A 21,000-nucleotide genomic window follows, 5' to 3' on the forward strand; every position below is an offset into this window, starting at 1 on the left:
GGCTCGATCCCAGGACTCTGGGATCATGACCTTAGCCGAAGGCAGAGGCTTTAACCCACTGAGCCACCCAGGCACCCCTGCAATAATTCTTATATTTGTTTCTTTATATATTATTTTCTCTCCTTTGGCTGTTTTTAAGGTATTTTCTTTCTGCTGATTTTTAGCAGTTTGACTATAATGCCCCTTATTGTTCTTCATGTTCCTTTTGGAGTGGGGTTTCATTGACATTTTTGGATATATGGGTCCAGATTTGGAAAATATTCAAGCACTGTTTTTTTCAAAACTTTTTTGCTCCCCTTTACAAATTTCATCATACATCTTTTAGGCTGCTTGAAGTTGTCTCTCTGTTCAACAATACTATATTTTATTTATTTATTTTTTTAGAGTTTTTTTCCCTCAGTGTTTCATTTTAGATAATTTTATTATTTGAAGATATTTTGATATATCTTCAAGTTCACTAGTCATTTCCTCTATAGTGTTTTGTTTGCTGCTAATCTCATTCAGTATTATTTTTTTCTTCATTGTATTTCTATCTCTGGAAGTTTGATTTGAGTCTTTCCTTATACTTTTATCTCTCTCCTTGTCATGTTCATGCTTTCTTCTTCTTGAACATAAAGAGTATGTTTATCATAGTTTTTTTATGATCTTCACATTGAATCTACCATATGGGAAATTCCTGGATCTGTTTCTTTTTCTTTTTTTTTTTAAGATTTTATTTATTCATTTGACAGAGATCACAAGTAGGCAGAGAGGCAGGCAGAGAGAGGAAGGGAAGCAGGCTCCCTGCTGAGCAGAGAGCCCCACGTGGAGCTCGATCCCAGGACCCTGAGATCATGACCTGAGCCGAAGGCAGAGGCTCTAACCCACCAAGCCACCCAGGTGCCCCCCCTGGGTCTGTATCTATTTTTGACTTTTACCTTCATCATGAGTTGTATTTCTTACTTCTTTGCCTACCAGGTAACTTTTTATTGGATGCTAGACTTTTACAAAGATATTTTCAAGCTTTGTTTTAAGGATCATTTGGAAACAGTTTGATCCTTTGGGTCTTTTCTTCAGGATTTGTTAGGTCCAGACAGCCTTTAGTCTAGGACAAAAATGGATCACTACTGAGATAGTATTCTCTGAGGATCCTATTTAGTGCTTAGTTAGGAGGTCTTTTCATTTTGACTGTCATGAGTATTAGCTATTCTCATCTTATTGTAAACTCTTGGGATTGTTCCACCTACGTCTTATCTTTCTGGTTCTTTCTCCAGCTCTGACAGTGTCATCACATGCATGTGATATACTCAGTTACTTATCAGTACTCACTGCTTATCAGTACTCAGTTACTTGTGTGGTGATTAAATCATTAAATTTCAAACAAGGTTATCACAATGTGTTAAGAGTAATGGCACCTAATTCACAGCATACATAATTTCAGATCACCATATGGGTGGCGCCAAACTATGTCCTGGCAATGCCAAGGTAGATAAAACTCAGTGTTTACATTCATGAAATTCATAGTCTATTGGCAAAGAAAGATATGCAAATTCAACATTGTGTAGTAAGTAGTGAAAAAAATATTTCATAGCAGTTGATGGAGAAATTTAAAGGAGTGGGATCAAATTATTTGGATTTCTTTTCCACATTAATTATTTTATCAGTCAAAATTTTCAGTATTTAAAATTTTTCCTATTGGAAGTAAAGCTAGCAATATTTATAATTAATTTAAAATAATTCAGTAAGTTATGGCGAGTTTCCTTAAAGACACTATGGAAATTACAGTGTGCTATGCACTGTGGATAAGAAGGAATAATAATGATTTTTACAATTTTTCCAGTAAAGATTGCAGATGAGCCTTAGAGTGGAATTAACCTAATAGATGAATAAGTTTTAAATAAGCCTCTTATCAAATCAGGGCTACATTACCCACCTGCTGTTTAGTTTTCTTTTTATGTAGAGTACCAGTATTTGCAATATATTTTAAGCTCCTCAGGAGCAGGGGCTAACTCTTATTTTTCTTGTTCTGATTTATATGTCATCTATATTTTGGAAGACTGTGCCATGATAGTAGCTCAAAATTTGTTGAGTAATTACTGTGAGCCTAAAGTGTTCTAAGGTTGATCGATGTGATACAGAATTTTTAAAAAATATTTCCTGATTCTGCCTAAATCTAGAAAACAAAAACGAGAGAAAATAGGAAAGGAAAGGAAATGAAAGATGAAGGGAGGACAAAGATAGGAAATACAGATCAGCACAGGGGGCTGCTTAGTATGTATGCTATCCTACATCACCCACTCCCATTACCACATACACCTTTTGAAAATCTTTACTGGTATTTTTGAGATTCTGTATATTGGGAACACATACTTGATTAGCAAATACGGGCAACCATTGTAAATTTTAGGACTCTTAATTTTGCAAAACTGCTAGTGGTGTGTGCATAGTTCATTCCAGTTATCAAATAGGCTAAGAATCTCAGGCAAGTGTTACTGCATTCATTTTCGTAAATGGAGGAGTCAAGGGAAAATACCTGTAAAGAAAAGTATAAGTAGAGAAAAGTCAGAATTGTTACTGTTCTTAGTGTGACTTGTTTCAGGTCACTCACCTTTATAGGTCTAAGATTAAATCGATACTATAGTTCAGAGCTCTAATTCTTGTGTGTAATGACTTAGATCCTTGCCAGAATGGAGGTTCCTGTGTAGATGGAATGAATACTTTCTCCTGCCTGTGCAATCCTGGCTTTATTGGGGATAAGTGTCAGACAGACATGAATGAGTGTCTGAGTGAACCCTGTAAGAATGGAGGGACCTGTTCTGACTATGTCAACAGTTACACTTGCAAATGCCAGTTGGGATTTGATGGAGTCCACTGTGAGAACAACATCGATGAGTGCACTGAGAGGTGAGCAGCCCATACACTCAACAGCCACCACTGTCTTATGGGGAGAATGGAGAAAGGAGGGAAAACTACAGAGCACAATGCTGTGGTTGCAGGGCAGGGTAAGGTAGCTACCTGGGTCCCCTTCCATTGTCTTCTGTTGCCTACTTCCTGATTCTCTGTAGATGTGTAGTTAGCAGGTGAAAGGTCAGAGGCTGAAAAGCTTAGTGGGACAGACCATAATTTATTTCTAATGCTTAGGGAATAGGAAAAGTTATAATGCTATTCCATTCTCCTCTTGGCCCCTTATTCATTTCAGCTGACATTTTAAAATTCCCTTTTTTTTTTTTTTTTATCAACAAGTTTGTTCTGTTTCTCTTTCAGAAATCTAGAGTCCAGACCTACTTATTTGGCATTTTTCTTATAAATTAAATTGACTTAGGGATAAAATGAAATGTTATACATGGAAAACCACAGGACTGGGTAAAACCTGGAAACACTCACTTTACAGGTTACTCCTGTAACCTTTATGGTTGTAGAAATGAAGCTCGGACTCGGGCTGATTGACACCCAATCTAATTTGGAAAAAGAAAATTTATAAGATCTAGGAGTTTAAGATACTCAGGAGTATTTGCCTCTGTAACATGTTAGATTCTAGGAAACTGACTTTTAAATAGCAGGTCAGAGGACCCAGATTACATAGCTGGCATTGCTTTCTCTGCTTCTCAGCTCCTGTTTCAATGGTGGCACCTGTGTCGACGGGATTAACTCCTTCACTTGCTTGTGCCCTGTGGGCTTCACTGGCCCCTTCTGCCTCCATGAGATCAATGAATGCAGCTCTCATCCCTGCTTAAATGAAGGAATATGTGTTGATGGCCTGGGTACCTACCGCTGCACCTGCCCCTTGGGCTACACGGGGAAAAACTGTCAGGTAATTAAATTTCAGTCCCCTCGGCTCCCTTAGTGAATATTACACTTATTTTTCTTCTAAACAGAATAAGCCCCTCCTAAAAGGGAAGATTCTGGCTCTCAGAGGGGATGTCTCTGAGATAAATCTGCATAACTTCTTAACAGCTGGTAGATTCCGAAATGATGACACTGGCAAGATTATACAGATTTAGAAGTATGAGATGGCTGTAACAGGCTAACCAAGAACTACAGAGAAATACATGTGGAAAATAAGTACATAGTATTTATGTTGGAAATACAAAAAGGAAGATAACAGTCTAAAGTTATTATTATGTCTTGCCGTGTTGTAATATTCTCAAAACCAAGCTAGTCACATGTTTTTTTTTTAATTCATATATGTAAATTTTTTTTTTTACATTTTTATAGACTCTCAGAGCCAACGAGGGCAAACTTTCATTTCTTGAAAGAAGAAACTGAGTCCTAAAGGGGACAAAGTAGTTTTTCTAGAGTTGCATACCAAACGGCATTGTATTTATTTATTTTTATTTATTTGTAATTTATTTATTTGAGAGAGAAAGAATAAATGAATGGAGAGAGGGACAGAGGAACAAACAGACTCCCCGTTTTGCATGGAGCCTGATGTGGGGATTGATTCCAGGACCCTGAGATCATGACCTGAGCCAAAGTCAGATGCTAACTGAGCCATCCAGGCGCCCACATTGTATTTAATTTTATGTTATTTTTACCTCTTAATGATAGGATGATAGAATAACAGAACTCCAGAGAATTTAGAACTAAGTGTCCAAATTTAACTAGACTTACAGGGTGCATTTCAGTTAGGCTTTGGTTATATTGGACATGCAAATAACCTACTTCTGCATATTAAATTAAACAGCTTGATGCTGATTCTGTGGAGCAGAAGGACATCATTCTTCCTTGGGCTCTTGCTCATTCTCACAGTGTGAAGTTAAATGTAGCAGGGCGTGCTCCACCCAAACACACTGGCCCCTTCTTTCACACACACTCCATGAGTGTGACCGTGCTCTCCCTGGGGATCAAGTCACCACATGCGAGTTATGGAGTTATGGGACTAGTCCGCTCATACTCTTTGCCTCGTGTTTTTCATAAGCCTGATTTTCTCCCCTCTAAGTAAGCTTTGTGACAACTTTTAGGTTTATTAACAGGCTTTAAGTCCTTTTACTCGTATTCACCTGGATAGATTTGATTGAGACCCATGTAGATTTCTCCCACAGAATTAGCACAGGTGTTATGGACCTGACAGCTGTAATTTCTTTCTTTCTGGCTGTGCAGGGTGGCCACAGATCTGGACATAATCATAACATAGGGAATAACTTAAACTATTAGGTTCCCTCAAATGCTTAAACTTCTGTGGTAAAAACTTTTTAAATAGCAGAGCTAAGAAGAATTAGACTATGTAAAATGATTGGATTACCTGAGAACACTGGACTATTTTAAGATGTGACAAGGGGTCCTTTTTTTCTTTTTTAATTAGTGTGCTCTCCTTTTATTCTTAAAATTCAGTGTGTGTGACTTATTTTCTTCTTTTTTGATATTTGGATGTTGCTGTATCCTTCTGTTTCAGACCCTGGTGAACCTCTGTAGTCGGTCTCCATGTAAAAACAAAGGTACTTGCATTCAGGAAAAAGCAGAGTCCCGGTGCCTGTGTCCATCTGGATGGGCTGGTGCTTACTGTGATGTGCCTAATGTGTCCTGTGAGGTGGCAGCTTTCCATAGAGGTGAGCTCTGTCCCTTCAGGCTCCAGGGTCACTCCCCAAAGTATCGGCCAACTAGCTGCATTTTAGGGCAGGTATTGTTAATCATGGGAGAGCAGACAGTGGTTGGTGGGCAGGACTCTACAGAAAGGGTCTGAGATGGAAGGTGAAAAGACAGAGGCACAGGTTTAGAGATTCCAAAAAGAAATGTATGTAAAGTGAAATGAAGGCATATTCCACTTTCAGGACTTACTTCTTCTCTTTTCTTTCTTTCTTTCTTTCTTTTTTTTTTTTTTTTTTAAGATTTACTTATTTATTTTAGAGAGAGCGAGAGAGTGAGGGATGGGGAGGGGAGAGTGAGGAGGGAGAAAGAGAATCTCAAGCAGACTCCATGCTCAGCATGGAGTCCAACATGGGCTCCATCCCAGAACTCTGAGATCACTGCCTGAGCAAAGTCAAAACCCGGACACCTAACTGAGCCCCCAGACTCCCAGGGCTGGTTTATTTTCAATATAAATCTGGTGCTGAGGGTCATGAACTAGATAAGAATACCATTAGTTGGTCTGAACCTGACACATGTGCTCTTCTGTGATGTTTCTTCCCATACTCGGTTTCCTAGGGGTGTCCACTGATCACCTGTGCCAGCACTCTGGTGTCTGCATCAATGCTGGCAACTCGCATCACTGCCAGTGCCCTCTGGGCTACACTGGGAGCTACTGTGAGGAGCAGCTCGATGAGTGCTCGTCCAACCCTTGCCAGCATGGAGCCACCTGCAGGGACTTCATCGGCGGGTACAGATGTGAGGTAAGATGAGTTGGCAGATGTCAGAGACCTTCCATAGATGGCGCAGATCTTGTGAGCACTAACATACTGAAGTTAGCTGCTTGTGACTTACTTTTACAATTTACAAATGTGTTTTTTAACCAATCACCATTATATATTGTTTACCAACCACCACCAATTTCCATCCCCTTGTATAATAAGTTCACATGGCTCTAGTAAGGTACTTTTATAGAAGTCTGAAGCCATCTCACTTCCATAGAGTTGCCTCAGGATTCAGAGCCAACTTTCACTGCCAGAGTGCCTTTCACAGGCCAGTAGGTCAGTGGCCCCTGGCACTTTCCTGAATAGCAGTTGAGATAGGAGAAGCCACTTTGAGGTGTCCCGAAGTTGCTTAGCCTGTTCCATGTAGCATCACACTAAGTATGAGATGTATATATCTGAGGAAGTGTGTGTCTATGAAGGAATATGGCACTGTCTTCCTGATGGTTGCACTGATAATGGGTAGAGCAAGATGTAAACAAGACACCAGAGACTTGTATTTGACACCAATTCAGGCCAGCCAGGACCACTGAGAAAAGCTTTACTTCTCATAAATGAGCTAAATATGGTCTCTTTATATTGGCCCCACAGTTATTCCTTCAGAGAGGGCTGAGACCTGTTAGTTCAAAAGCCACGAGGACCAAACTAAAATTTTTACACATCCAGTTTTTCTAAAAATAGCCCTAATAAAGCATGTTTTTAGCCATGTAGAGCCTTTCTGCTTTGCATAGTCTACAAAACTGCACCCAGTATCTGCAAGCCATAGGTAAGCCCCAGGACCTAAAGACCCCAGGCCAGTGCTGCCCTTCAGAACTCTCTGACCCAGAGACTGGGGCCTGGCTGCACGAAACATGTAAGCCCCCTCTCTGTTACCCCATTCCCTTGGAATTCACTTGCCCTCCTCTCCTTATCTTCTTGTCTGCTCTGGACAGTCTCATGCTGTGAGGGATGCCCGCACATGCAAACCTGTCAAAGTATTACCCAGTAAAGCCACTTCACAGTCAGGATTTTTTTCCTTGATCAGCCCTGAAATCCCTCAAGCCCCTACATCTACTATGTTAGCTAACATGACCCCTCCCCCATCTCAGCCAGTTTCTTATACATATGTGTGGTTTCCTGAATCTAGAGATCAATAAATGCAGTGCGTTTACTACTGTCCACACATACTGTTGGACTGAGTCATAGGGTCCTCATCGCATACCAAGGAATGCATATTTGAAAGATGGGAAAACCTAAATTGAGGAGTGATGAAAGTTTTGCACAAGTGTTAACTCTGAAATATCCCTCAGATTGTTGAGTCCTTGCCTTTGTTATAAAGTGGCTTTTCAGCTGGAAGATGTCAATGTCAGTACGCTGCAAGTTGGCCCTGCACCAGATGATTGGTAGGGCGTGTGATGGTGCTTATGAAGCATATAAGAGCTAGGTTGGGGACAGGGGTGGGCAGAGGTATACAGCAACCTTCCAGATTTCATTTGCTCTGGTGGTTTGTTTCCATCAATGGTCCAATGTTTCTCCCTATTTTCTTGTTCCTATCAGTGTGTCCCAGGGTATCAGGGCGTCAATTGTGAGTATGAAGTAGATGAGTGTCAGAATCAGCCATGCCAGAACGGAGGCACCTGTGTCGACCTTGTGAACCACTTCAAGTGTTCCTGTCCACCAGGCACTCGAGGTATGACATCAGCCCTACTCGTCTCTATCTAGGGCATTTTATTACGTTATAAATCCATTTTTAGTGTGGAGGAGGTTTTAAAAAATTAAGCATTTAGTTCTGGATTCTGGTAACTCAGGCCATTGCACTCTCTCATCTCTTGCCTAGCTCTGATGTTCTGACTCATGTTCTCAGTTCTTTCTGGTTGTTGTTGACATCTTATGTTCCATGAAACACGGAATGTGGAAATGATGCAGGGTTGCAACAAGATTTAGCCAAGTTAGGGAAAATAACTAGTGGTCTCTTGAATAGATAATTCAATTTACTAGCTTCTGTATTTTTTAAAACTTGCCAAGTATTGCCTCCATAAGGTGGGGGATTGAATGAAATGAAAACATCTGCCTATTTTCATAAGCCCAGTGCGGAAGGTGATGCCCTAAGGCAGTAACTAAGAATTGCAGTAAAGCCTACGGAGTCTAAACCTAGACTGAACAGTGGGGTATCAGTCTACTGTGGGCATTGCCCCTGCCTCTGAACAATCTTCTGGAGAGAGCTTGGAGTATTCTTTGTTAGAAGAGGTGTAGTTATAACCGTTCTGAGCAGCCTGTAAAAAGAAAAAAGCTGAGCCCATCCACAATGGTGAGAAATTAATCTCCATGTTGAAGAGAATAGAATATCAGGGAAGTATTTATACTCTCTTAGACATTTGTGCAGTGAACTTTGATAATTTACCTTCCTTGAGTTCAGGGTTTGGCTTACTTAAAATAGGAGAGTACCCCACTGATAGGATAGTTATCAAGCAATGAGGTTAAAGGAGAAGAGAAAACTCAAGAGAAATAGCCTTTAAATACAGGAAGATTTGTGATTTGTTCTGTGAAAAGGGGAGTAGTTCTCTGCTCTAGAAAGCAATAGTTGAAAGAGAAGTAGAAATGATTTTGATTCATTATTAGTTTGTTCCTTTAATATTTTTACTGTTGACGACAAGCTGCGATTCTGGTGGCAGATGAAACCTCAGATCTCAGGGGCTTGACACAGTAACGTTTGTCACTCAAAGTTGGAGTGTCTCTTCTAGCTATGAGGTTGCAAGCAGTTGGCCTCCAAGGCCTCCACAGCAGAGGAAGAGGGACAGACTTGCAGGGTCATGCAGCAGCATTCCCTGCCTCAGTCTGGACATGACACCCATCATTATTGCTCATAGTACATTGGCCAAAATTAGTAAAATGGTCTCAATCTGACTCTAGGAGAGACTGGGGATGTGGGAGAGCACGTAGATATTCTTAGCACACTAAGAATTCTGCTATACCATGAATGTTCTACGAATTACAGATGTTAGTCCTAGAATGGACCCTTCCATAATGCAACAAAAGTTCTCTTTTCTGTTTGTTAAGGATGGCTTAAACAATGGTTTTGCTATTAGTATTGACTATTAGTATTTTGAATATGTCATTCTACTGCTTTTTCTTAATAATTTTTTTTATTATGTTATGTCAGTTACCATTAGTTTTTGATGTAGTGTTCCATGATTCATTGTTGGCATCCTACTGCTTTTTGACCTCCAGGGTTTGTTTTTTGTCTTTTAAGGAGAAATCAGCTGTTAACCTTATTGAGGATCCCTTGTTTGTGATAAGTTGCTTCTCCCTTGGTACTTTCAAAGTGCTCTCTTTGTCTTTGTCTTATGACCTTTTGCTTATGATATGTGTAGGTCTGGATCTCTTTGAATTTATCATGCTTAGAATTTATTGAGTTATTATACTATGTGTGCTTGGTTAGGTATGTAGACTGGTATTTATTTCTCCTGGCTTGACTTCTCTGGCCATTGGTTAGCCTCCAGGGGACTGTCAAATCCTGTAAGTTCATTGTGAGAGTTATCACAATGATTGTTTTTATTTCAGTACTCCTGAGCTTTGGATCTTGGCCTGGGGGCACCTCTGGTTCCAGGTCCAGAGCTAACTTGTGCGTATCCCTACTACCTTGCTTCTGGCAGAGGTTGAGCTCATTCTCAATCAATAGGTCTGTGTATTGCTGCTGGTTCAATTCTGATGGGATGCTAGGCATCAGTGTTCATTTTACTAGCAGCTCCTAATTACCAAATATTCAGTGTCAGAGGGATCACAAACTTGTTTTGTTTTTTATTGTCTTTTTATTTAGTTTGCAAATAGGTAATATAGGCACATGTCCCAAATTTTATATATAGACACACACATTCTTAAATACATACACATGTAACAAAAGCATAAAGTAAAAATTCTCTTTCCATTCCCCTTCCCTATACCTAGTTCTCCCTCTCCCACAAGCAAATAACCTTCACTTTGTTATACTTTCTTGTGTATCTTCTAGTATTTTTTTATGTGCCCTTCACAATTTCCTTATGTATATAGAAGCCAAATACAAAGATATTTTTATTTACCCCTCTTCTTACTTTGAAGATAGGGTATTAGATAAACTCTTACACTTGACTTTTTTTTTTTTTTTTTACTTAATTGGAGATGGTTCCATATCAATTTATAGAACTTCCTTAATCTTTTTCATCCGGTAGAATTTTGAGTATATAGAACCAAAGTCCTAGTGATAGAACTTTGGGTTTCTTGCATGTGTATATTTGTAGATAAATTTACAGAAATGGAATTGCTAGGTTAGAGAATTATGTACATTTGTAACTTAGATTAATATTGTTGATTCATAGTGTATGAGCATACTGGCTTCTTCTCAGTTAGGATAAATGTATTCTCATCTATGAGTTATTTGGTTTTCCTATTTCCTACTTCCTATTTCTCTGTTTGTATCTATATCTTTTTCCCTCTATTACATTGTTCATCTTAATATTTTATAGAGATTAACTATGATACAAAATATTGTCAATGTATTATTTCTTGTCTTTGATTTTTTTTATAATTTTTTTCATGCAGAGCTTTTTAAGATTTATTTATTTTAGAGAGAGAGCAGGGAGAGGGGGAGAGAGAATCTTAAGCAGACTCTGCGCTGAATGCAGAGCTCAAGGGGGGCTCAGTCTTGGGGGCTCAGCCCAAGATCATGACTTGAGCTGAAGCCAAGAGTCAGATGCTCAACTGACTGAGCCACGCAGGCACCCTTGGAGCTTTTTCCTTTTAATCAGATTGGATTTATCAACCTTTTTTTTTTTTATGGCTTCTGGATTTTGAATCCTAGTCATTAATACCTTCTAAACTCTAAGTTTATGAAGGAATTCTCCCATATTTTCTTCAAGTACTAGAATATTGTAGCACTTTTTTCCATATGGCTACTGATTTTTCCCAACACAATTTACTGAATATTTGATCTTTTATGCAATAATTTGAGATGGCAACTTTATCAAATTCTAAATTTCCTTGTGTAACTGGGTGCTATTCTGGACTTTTTCTTTTTCTTTCTTTCTTTTTTTTTTTTCTTTGCTTTATTCTGCTTTATTCTGTTAATTTATCAATACCACTCTGTTTTAATTATTAAGGATCTTTGTTTTCAGGGTTTTCCGGGCTATGGTTATAGTTTATTTTTTCATATAACTTTAGAATCAGATTATCCATTAAAAAATTAATTAAATTTAAAAATTCTGGTGGCATTTTTTTGGGGGGTCATATTAAATTTATGAATCTGTGTAAGGAAAACTGACATCTTTATGATGAGGAGTCTTCATAACCAAATCATAACATCTTCTCATTTATTCAGATCTCCTTTTGTGTCTTTCAAGGCTATTTTAAAGTTTTCATATAGGTATAGTACATTTCTTTTTAAGACTATTCCTATAATTTTGTCTTTTGATATTGCTGTTGAAAATGAGATCTTTTCATCCTTTTTTAAAAAAGAATTTATTGATTTATTTGAGAGAGAGACAGAAAGAGCATGAGCAAGGGGGAGGGACAGAGAAAGAGGGAGAGGGACAAGTAGACTCCCTACTGAGCGTGGTGCCTAAGGTGGGGCTCTATCCCAGGACCCTGGATCGTGACCTGAGACAAAGTCAGACACTTAACTGACTGAGCCACCCAGATGCCCTCTTTTTCCTTTTTAATAGTCCTCCTTATCTTAGTGTATGCTACAAATGTAAGTGGCAAGAATACATAACTGTTTTACTTTCTTTTGTAATTTTTTAAATCATTCATGGAATCATCTCTAGAATTGTTTTTTTTTTAAACCAAGTATTCTTTTTATATATATATATATTTTATTTATTTGACAGAGAGAAATCACAACTAGGTAGAGAGGCAGGCAGAGAGAGGAGGAAGCAGGCTCCCTGCAGAGCAGAGAGCCCGATGCGGGGCTCGATCCCAGGACCCTGAGATCATGACCTGAGCTGAATGAAGGCAGAGGCTTTAACCCACTGAGCCACCCAGGCGCCCCCATCTCTAGAATTGTTATTAATTTCTTTTGTACGCTCAAGAATATTTACAGATAATCATACTAGATGGCTCACTTGCATCTATAGTACATTAAATGAGTGCTATTTTAAATGGAATAACCTTTGAGCTCTCAACAGGATATTTTCCCTGTAATTTTAAAAAATAAACAACTAGTACACATTATTTTACAGGAAAAAAGTCAGTGGTCTAAAACCTAACTATATCACTCAAAATTAAGTTCTAGTTCTTACCAATATTTTTACATACTTATAGTCTATGTCCTGATTGTAATAGTCTCTTTTGAACTGTTTTTATAGTTTGAATAATGGGAATAAAGTAATGAAAATTTGCTGGGTGTCTCTTGAGCTCCAGTCTCCCTGTCTCTCCGGTAGAACAAAGAATGCTGGCTACTGCCCAGGGGGCTGCTTGGTGGATTGTGTGGGAGAGTACCTGTGAAGACCTGAACACATTCTTTCCTTGGCCCTTACTGGTCACTGGGAGGACGGCAGCTTCTCCTTGCCTGACCTAAAAGGTCCTATTACAGATTGAGATGTGTAACCTGAATAACTGCTCTCTTTGGCTGGAAAGCAGTGTTCCAAAGAGTGTCATCATTCTCTGTGTCTTCTCTTTTTCCTCCAGGCCTGCTTTGTGAAGAGAACATTGATGACTGTGCCGGGGGTCCCCACTGCCTTAATGGTGGTCAGTGTGTGGACAGAATCGGGGGCTACAGTTGTCGCTGCCTGCCTGGCTTTGCCGGAGAGCGGTGTGAGGGGGACATCAACGAGTGCCTCTCAAACCCCTGCAGCTCTGAGGGCAGCCTGGACTGCATCCAGCTAACCAATGACTACCTGTGTGTCTGCCGCAACGCCTTCACTGGTGAGAGTCTCTCCAGCACCTCCAGCACTCTGCCTCAGAGGGGCTTTGAGTAAGGAAATTTGAGTGAAGGACGTATGTCACCTACTGGACCCAATGTAGCTTTTTTCTTACTAGGAAAAACTAAGCCAGCTTAGTTCGGAGGCACAGTTTTTCCTCAGATCTGTGCTTCGTGGATGTTAGGGTCTACCTCTGCCTTTTTTGTTTTTCCTGAGGTGCTTTCTCTTTTGTTATACACTGATGATGTCATACTAGAGCAGAAATACAAAAAAAGAAATAGAATGCTGGGAGTGGTTGAGCAAAATAACACTTTTTAATTGGGGCAAAATACACATGACATAATGTGTACCATCTTAACCATTTTTTAAAAATATTTTATTTATTTATTTGACAGAGAGAGATCACAAGTAGGCGGGGGTGGGGTGGGAAGCAGGCTCCCTGCTGAGCAGAGAGCCCAATGCAGGGCTTGATCCCAGGACCCTGAGACCATGACCTGAGCCAAAGGCAGAGGCTTAACCCACTAAGCCACCCAGGCATCTTAACCATTTTTAAGTGTACAGTTCAGTGGTATTCAGAGTTCAAATTGCTGTGCTGCCAACACTAAATTCATCCACAGAACTCTTTCATCTGAGGAAAATAATGTCTTCTGTTCAGAAACCATGTGTCTCCTCTGGCTTCATCACCCTGTTCCTTTGGCATATAATAACCTGGGTTACTGGGTAGTCACTGCCACTTCTCTCCACGTCTGGAACCCAGAGATAATTAGGATCTTCTAGGTCACCTAAGAGGAGTAGGTCGGAATTGGGATGTGTTTAAGCAAAACCAGTTCATGAGGGTATGTACTGGAAAGCTGCAGGTATATGACCTGCACAGCTAAGAGTTGGCCGTGCTCCTAGTCTCTTCTCAAGCTTCTTCTTTATCTTCACAGAGCATAAAGATGACTAAGTCCTGTCTCAGAATGGGCGCTTGTCATAAGCACTTATTAGTTACCACCTGAAGATGGGCGGCTTGGCGACTTTGGGGACTACAATAGTGTCTAACAGTGGCAGTGTCATCAGATACTCAGAAGTCCTCCTGGCATTTCTGGAATCGCTGCAGACTTTATGCTATAGTAGTATTCCTTGGGAGTCAGGTGATAGGCTACAGTAGTCTCCTGAGTACTAATTTGGCAAGTTGGACTCAGCTATATTGTGAGTCCATCTCTAGACCTCCTTCCTTCCAATTTTAAAGAGATGTTACCTTTAAGAACTTTGGTAATTTATGAAGAATGGGAGGTATTCTGCACTGTGGAAGATGCCTGGATGCAATATCAAAAAAGAAACAGTCCATTATGTACATCATGCCTATTGGGGCAATGCTGGACACAGAGAGTGTGAACAGTCTGTCTGGCAGCCTCATGTTGGCCATGAGGTGCTTGGGAAGCCAGAGAATCAAACCTGGCTGCTGTTTCTTTCATTGCCTCTGAGGCTTCCTTTTTCTGGAAACCCCAACAAGCACTTACAAAGAAAGAGGGAAACAGATGAAGGAAGGATTGAAGACAACCTTGAATTTGGGTCCCACCACCAGGAAGGAGTAGTGATGCATTGTCCGCACTTGTGATTGAAAAGAGTCCCTCGAGCTCACTGAGTGTAATTATTGTGGGATGTGGTTGCTAAGATGGACATTGAGGGGCCATCTGTTCCTGAGCCCCATGTCCATGTGACGGCTGCTCTTGAGTAGTGGCTGCTGCTGTGATTTGAAGAGGCAGGCACATGTAACCCTTGCTTCTTAATCCTGACTGGCCAAAACTATGACTATTTTAATTTCCTTTTGAAAACCCCTCTTCTCTTTGTCCATGGCTGCGGGCCAGATGGGACCCATCTCCTGCCATGTGCCAGAAGGCGCCAGCTGTGTCTCCAGGTCTTCCCCTAGGTTCCAGCTGTTTACTTCACTTTATCATGCAGCAGTGGCCTCAGGATGCCTTCTGTTTTAGAACTGTCTCTAGAGGAAATTAACTCTGGAAAAAACTCAGCTCTATTTTAAAGCAGTGCCAATCAGATTACAGAATGGCTAGAAAATGATTGAAAAGAGATGTTACAGATGAAAATTCTCTGTAAGTTACAAATCACCACTTGGATGTGTTGGCCCACTGTACCCTCTCCTGTGAAGTTGACAGTTTTAACAAAATGCACTGAATGGTTTTGATAAATGTTTCTTTTGGTTTATGAAAGCTAAGGTATCTTCAAAAAAAAATTAAAAAGCTGAGGTGTCCTTTTCTTTTTCTTCTCTTATTGTCAGATTAGAGTGATTTTTCACATCCCTGTCTACCCTGTTTTGTGAGTCTGTTGGGGGTATGTACCATATGTACTTACTGTGTGGGCAAGACAGATGAGGGTATTGGCCTGAGCCATTGGTGGTCCAATTAGTGTTTTCCTCATCTTCTCATGTTCCCTTGGGCTTAGGACTCAGCTTACACCTCTTGCCCCATCCCTCACCATTTGGCTAGCTCCAGCCCGAATAGCACTCTGTTCAGTAACTGCAGTTACTACTCCCCCCTTTTAAAACTCCTTTCTATTTTCTGCTTTAAGGTCATCACTGTGAAACTTTCATCGATGTGTGTCCCCAGATGCCTTGCCTGAATGGGGGGACTTGTGCTGTGGCCAGCAACATGCCTGATGGTTTCATTTGTCGTTGTCCCCCGGTAAGTGCCGTGTTGTCTATTTAAGGGGCATGCTCTCTTTTATACAGTCTGGACGAAGCTGAGATTAAACCTGATTTTTCCACACTCCATCTGGAACTTCTTGGTGTGGAGATTGATTAATTTTAGCTCCTTCACAAAAAAGTGCTGGGGTTTCCCATTTAAAGCTGTTAAGATATTCCCAGAAAGAGTGAGCTCCCTATTCTATGACTCTCAGTCTTTAGAAGCACTAAGAGAAATCCACGGGAAGTGGTGGAATGTTCCCTTGAAAACAAGACTAGTGTCTCTGGCTTTCTGGGTATGCCAGAGGGTAGTCTTGCCTCCCAGATTAGGGCAGAGTTGGTTGGAAATGCTACTCTGCTTATACTCCTTAGCAGGGACTATTTGGGAGCAAGCTGCTTATTATACAAGAAGGAAGCCTATTTTTAGCCATTTGGTGTGAAAACTCTTTGTCCTCTGCCAGGGGCTAAAACCTCCCTAAAACAGAGATCACTCTGTGAGGACATACTGAAGGGAGACCTGTGCAGTAACCTTGGTCTGGCTGAGCAGGAAGTGTAAGAATAAAATGACACGGAAAGCTTATTAGATGCTCCAGACTCCTGAAATAACGTCTCTCTCCCCCACCCCGAAACCCATTATATAAATGGTCTAAGGACAGCTAGGGAACTTGCTTATAGATACAGTGTTATCTGAGTTTTATCCCACCTATGACCTGTGGATTTAATTTCTGGAAGTGAGCTCTTAAAGTGAATGAATTCTACATTCATCCCATGGAACCTTCATCTCTGGCCTTAGGTCGACTTAAAGAGGCTTCCTCCTAGAACATGGTGTAGGAGGCTGCGTGGAGGGATCTTAGCCATGTGTCTAATCTTTATTTTCTAGAGGTGTGGCAGAGAAGGGATTGGGAGGAAAAATGAGGCCCACTATCCTCATTTGTTCACTGATTTCCACAGGGATTCTCCGGGGCAAGATGCCAGAGCAGCTGCGGACAAGTGAAGTGCAGGAGAGGGGAGCACTGTGTGCACACGGCCTCAGGACCCCGCTGCTTCTGCCCCAACCCCCAGGACTGCGAATCAGGCTGTGCCAGTAGTCCCTGCCAACATGGGGGTAGCTGTTATCCTCAGCGCCAGCCTCCTTACTACTCTTGCCAGTGTTCTCCACCATTCTGGGGCAGCCACTGTGAACTTTACATGGCCCCCACCAGCACCCCTCCTGCCACCTGCCTGAGCCAGTACTGTGCCGACAAAGCTCGGGACGGCGTCTGTGATGAGGCCTGCAACAGCCACGCCTGCCAGTGGGATGGGGGTGACTGTTCCCTGACCATGGAGAACCCCTGGGCCAACTGCTCTTCCCCACTTCCCTGCTGGGAGTACATCAACAACCAGTGTGATGAGCTGTGTAACACAGCTGAGTGCCTTTTTGACAATTTTGAATGCCAGGGGAACAGCAAGACATGCAAGTAAGAGTCCAGGGTCCCCAGAAGCTGAGGGAGACTATCACTAACACACCTCACTTCCTCGTTCTTGCTCCTAACCACTCCAGGGCTTCAGCCCAAGCTGCCTCTGCTGTTCAGACTGGTGCCCTGAGACCCTCTTCCTGGTGTCAGCCTTGCCCTGCCGCACGCTGCCGTGTGCTCCCCCTTGCTGACAGAGGTCCAGGAATGCTCATGCGCAGCCACCCTCTCTCTGCCTCTCTCTGCCTTCTCACCTGCTGCTATCACGACCTCCTAGGGGAAATAAATTTTGGAAGTGGTGTTACCCATTCCCAGGCAGCCTCTCACATAATCTGCCTGCAGGATGAATGAAAAGGTCTGTACCTCTCTCTGTTTACCCCATCCCTTTCTTTTAGACAGGGTTTCCCCATCTAGATTTATCAGGAAGCTTAAGCCAGATCAGGCTACTTAACCCGCGTAGTTGTTACTATGGCAGTTATAAGGTGCTTTATGGTTAAATAACAACTTTCCTTTTAGCTCTTCCATTTAATTTAACCTCAGTGAGCTCTCAACAATCTTATGAGGCATAATTACTGTCAAATGGTCTTTCACAGGTGAGGGAACTGAGACGTGGGAGGTTGGAGAACTTGCCAGAGCATATACAGTTACTGCCGACTCCCAAATTCAATGAGCCAGTGTGGCGAGTCGTACCAGTGGCATAACTCTCAAGGGATGGGAGTGGGGAGGAGAGGGAGATGAAATGATTTGAGCAGCATTTGATTTGGAGACTCAATTTCCTGTTCCCAGTATTTGAAAGAGATTCTATGTGCTCTGGCACAGATTTAAATCTGGTCCCGTGTATGGCATGCACCTCTCTACACCTGCCTTCCAGAGCTAAGATTCAGTCTTGTTTGGGAAGGAAAATGGGCCATACTGACATGATCCTCTGTAGAGCCCTGATGGTTCAGTTCCTGGAGGCACCTTTTACTTCCAGAAGTTCACTGTTAACTCACTAGGGATAGTGGATTGAAAAAAGAGAGGAAGCGTGTACCTGGTTGATTTTTGTTTCAGTGTGCAGCTTTGTTTACAAATCTGACTTAACAAGATCACCAGCTGCCTGGGGGGACTGTGAGCCCTGCTGCAGCATAGGAAGCAGCACAGTGTTTTTTCTCCTGTGGGGAGCACTAGATGATAAGTACTCTGTGCTGTCGGGGATAGGACATTCGGCAAAGGGACCTGATCTGGGCCACAGGAGATAGGTGGGGAAAGCCACAGTAGTTCCAAGTAGAAAACCAAATAATGCGGCAGTCTATTCTGAACTGTTTCCTTGGTCTCTCCCGCTTCTGCCTCCTGCCTAGGTATGACAAATACTGTGCAGACCACTTCAAAGACAACCATTGTGACCAGGGATGCAACAGTGAGGAGTGTGGCTGGGACGGGCTGGACTGTGCTGCTGACCGGCCAGAGAACCTGGCAGAGGGGACCCTGGTTATAGTGGTGCTCATGCCCCCGGAGCAGCTGCTCCAGGACGCCCGCAGCTTCCTGCGGGCACTGGGTACCCTGCTCCATACCAATCTGCACATTAAACGGGACTCGCAGGGGGCACTCATGGTCTACCCCTACTATGGTGAGAAGTCGGCTGCCATGAAGAAGCAGAAGATGGCTCGCAGGTCCCTTCCTGATGATCAAGAACAGGAGGTGGCTGGGTAGGTGTTTGGTTTCTTGACCCCTTAAAGCTTACTTCTTAACTTCTTAAAGTTTATAAAGCTAAGTACTTTGATACACAGAGGTTATAACTGAACCTGTAAAAATGCAGAGCTCAGAGAAGTAGAACAGCCCACCAAGTAAGACAAACCCATTTGCCAGTATGTGTGTTTAAGAGTAAAGGTTTGCCTTGGTCCTGGTATCTTAAGAGGTGCATTGGAGCAAGCAGAAGGCAGGAGGTCAGGGAGACCTCAAATGCCAGAATCCGTAACCCTTTGCCAGGGTTGCCTCAGATCCTTTCAGTACTACTCTTCTTTTGTAATAATCATTGCCTTCTATTCATAGAAGTCTTTACAGTCATCTTAAATTGTGTCTTTGCACCCCACATTTTGTTGGTGTATCCCACAATTCTAGCTAGCTAGGATCCAGATGCAGAGCCAAAGGAGAATGAGGACCAACTTTACCCACTTTTCTCACTTGGTCTTGTGTTGCCTCAGTCAGAAGGCGCAGACTCAGCCAGGCAAAGGAAGGTGAGACAGAGTCCAAGTGGGAATTAGTGGTTAGGATCTGAAGGGACAGGATCTTAATTTCTAAGGGCTTTCAAGGAAGCCTCACAGAGCTGGAGAGCCCAGTGCTGAAGGTGAGGAAGGAAGGCTCATGTAATCCTTTTTAACTTCGCTGTTTAACTGACACCTTTCTGTTTTCTCACCATTTCCCTTGGCATCCCACAGCTCTAAGGTATTTCTGGAAATTGACAACCGCCAGTGTGTTCAAGATTCAGACCAGTGTTTCAAGAACACAGATGCAGCAGCAGCTCTTCTGGCTTCTCATGCCATCCAGGGGACCCTGTCCTACCCTCTTGTGTCTGTCGTCAGTGAGTAGCACTGGTGTTAAGGGGAAAGTTTGGGGCAGGGGAGGCGTTACTTGGGGGCAGGGAGAAAAGGGCACACTTTTCAATGTGCAGCTCTGTTTTTCAGGGCTGGTGAGGTCAATCAATCCATATCTTCTAAATGAGTTTATGCTAATATTGAGAGGTTTATTCAGCACTTTCCCTGTCCCTCTGCACTTCCAGGTGAATCTCTGACTCCAAAACCTACTCAGCTTCTGTATCTACTTGCTGTGGCTGTTGTCATTATCCTGTTTATTATCCTGCTGGGAGTAATCATGGCGAAACGAAAGCGTAAGCATGGCTCCCTCTGGCTGCCTGAAGGTTTTACCCTTCGCCGAGACTCCAGCAATCACAAGCGTCGTGAGCCAGTGGGACAGGATGCTGTGGGGCTGAAGTAAGATGGTTTACCAGCAAACTACTATTGACAGTAGTAAAAAGCAGGGATAGATCAGAAAGTAGATCTTGTTGAATTGTGATTTTAAATTTCAAGCTCTGGCAATACCACATTTTCACACTTGACCATGATTCTGAATTCCTGCTGAGTGACGATGAAAAATAGTGTGGATGCTTCTTTTCGGTACATATTTAAGTGGTAGTGCTCAGCTTCTTTGTAGAGGCACAATTTTGTTGTAAGCTCTTGATCCATGGGAAAGGAAAGGACTTTTACTCAGACAATGGGACATAAAATAACTACCCACCCTTTCTGGGCCACAGACCCTGAAAATCTTTGAGGATAGCCATAGAAAAAGTATTAAAAACCACTATATTAGTTTACGATATAACCTCTGCTCTTGTTTTTTCCCTTCTTAATTTTGTCCTGTCAGAAATCTATCTGTGCAAGTCTCAGAGGCTAACCTAATTGGTTCTGGAACAAGTGAACATTGGGTTGATGATGAAGGGCCCCAGCCAAAGAAAGCCAAGGTAAGCTGGCCATGGTAGAACCACTATTGTCAGCCACTATCTGGTCATACTTCATATTTCTGTCTTTTGGTATCTGGAGTGTCCCAAATGGGAGAACAGGGCGGTAGTCTTTATATGCTGCCCAGGCAATGGCTAACCCCGGTTGTCCTGAAAGGTAAAAATTGTTAGGTCATCAATGGCCTTG

The 21,000-nt window shown here is 42.0% G+C and overlaps 1 protein-coding gene across 1 annotated transcript in view; it reads left to right on the forward strand.

Moving 5' to 3' along the window:
• The window catches only part of NOTCH2 (notch receptor 2), a 169,941-nt gene that overhangs the window by 138,734 nt on the left and 10,207 nt on the right, over nucleotides 1–21,000 (forward strand). Inside the window, exons 18-29 of the mRNA XM_046005562.1 lie at nucleotides 2,655–2,883; nucleotides 3,589–3,790; nucleotides 5,372–5,525; nucleotides 6,121–6,305; nucleotides 7,860–7,992; nucleotides 12,960–13,196; nucleotides 15,761–15,873; nucleotides 16,824–17,329; nucleotides 18,661–19,008; nucleotides 19,738–19,880; nucleotides 20,079–20,289; nucleotides 20,720–20,816. Coding sequence (XP_045861518.1) covers nucleotides 2,655–2,883; nucleotides 3,589–3,790; nucleotides 5,372–5,525; nucleotides 6,121–6,305; nucleotides 7,860–7,992; nucleotides 12,960–13,196; nucleotides 15,761–15,873; nucleotides 16,824–17,329; nucleotides 18,661–19,008; nucleotides 19,738–19,880; nucleotides 20,079–20,289; nucleotides 20,720–20,816 — 2,558 coding nt within the window. The remainder of the gene's footprint in view (nucleotides 1–2,654; nucleotides 2,884–3,588; nucleotides 3,791–5,371; nucleotides 5,526–6,120; nucleotides 6,306–7,859; nucleotides 7,993–12,959; nucleotides 13,197–15,760; nucleotides 15,874–16,823; nucleotides 17,330–18,660; nucleotides 19,009–19,737; nucleotides 19,881–20,078; nucleotides 20,290–20,719; nucleotides 20,817–21,000) is intronic.

The sequence above is a fragment of the Meles meles genome, chromosome 1 (genome assembly GCF_922984935.1).
Source record: "Meles meles chromosome 1, mMelMel3.1 paternal haplotype, whole genome shotgun sequence".
Lineage (NCBI taxonomy): Eukaryota > Metazoa > Chordata > Mammalia > Carnivora > Mustelidae > Meles > Meles meles.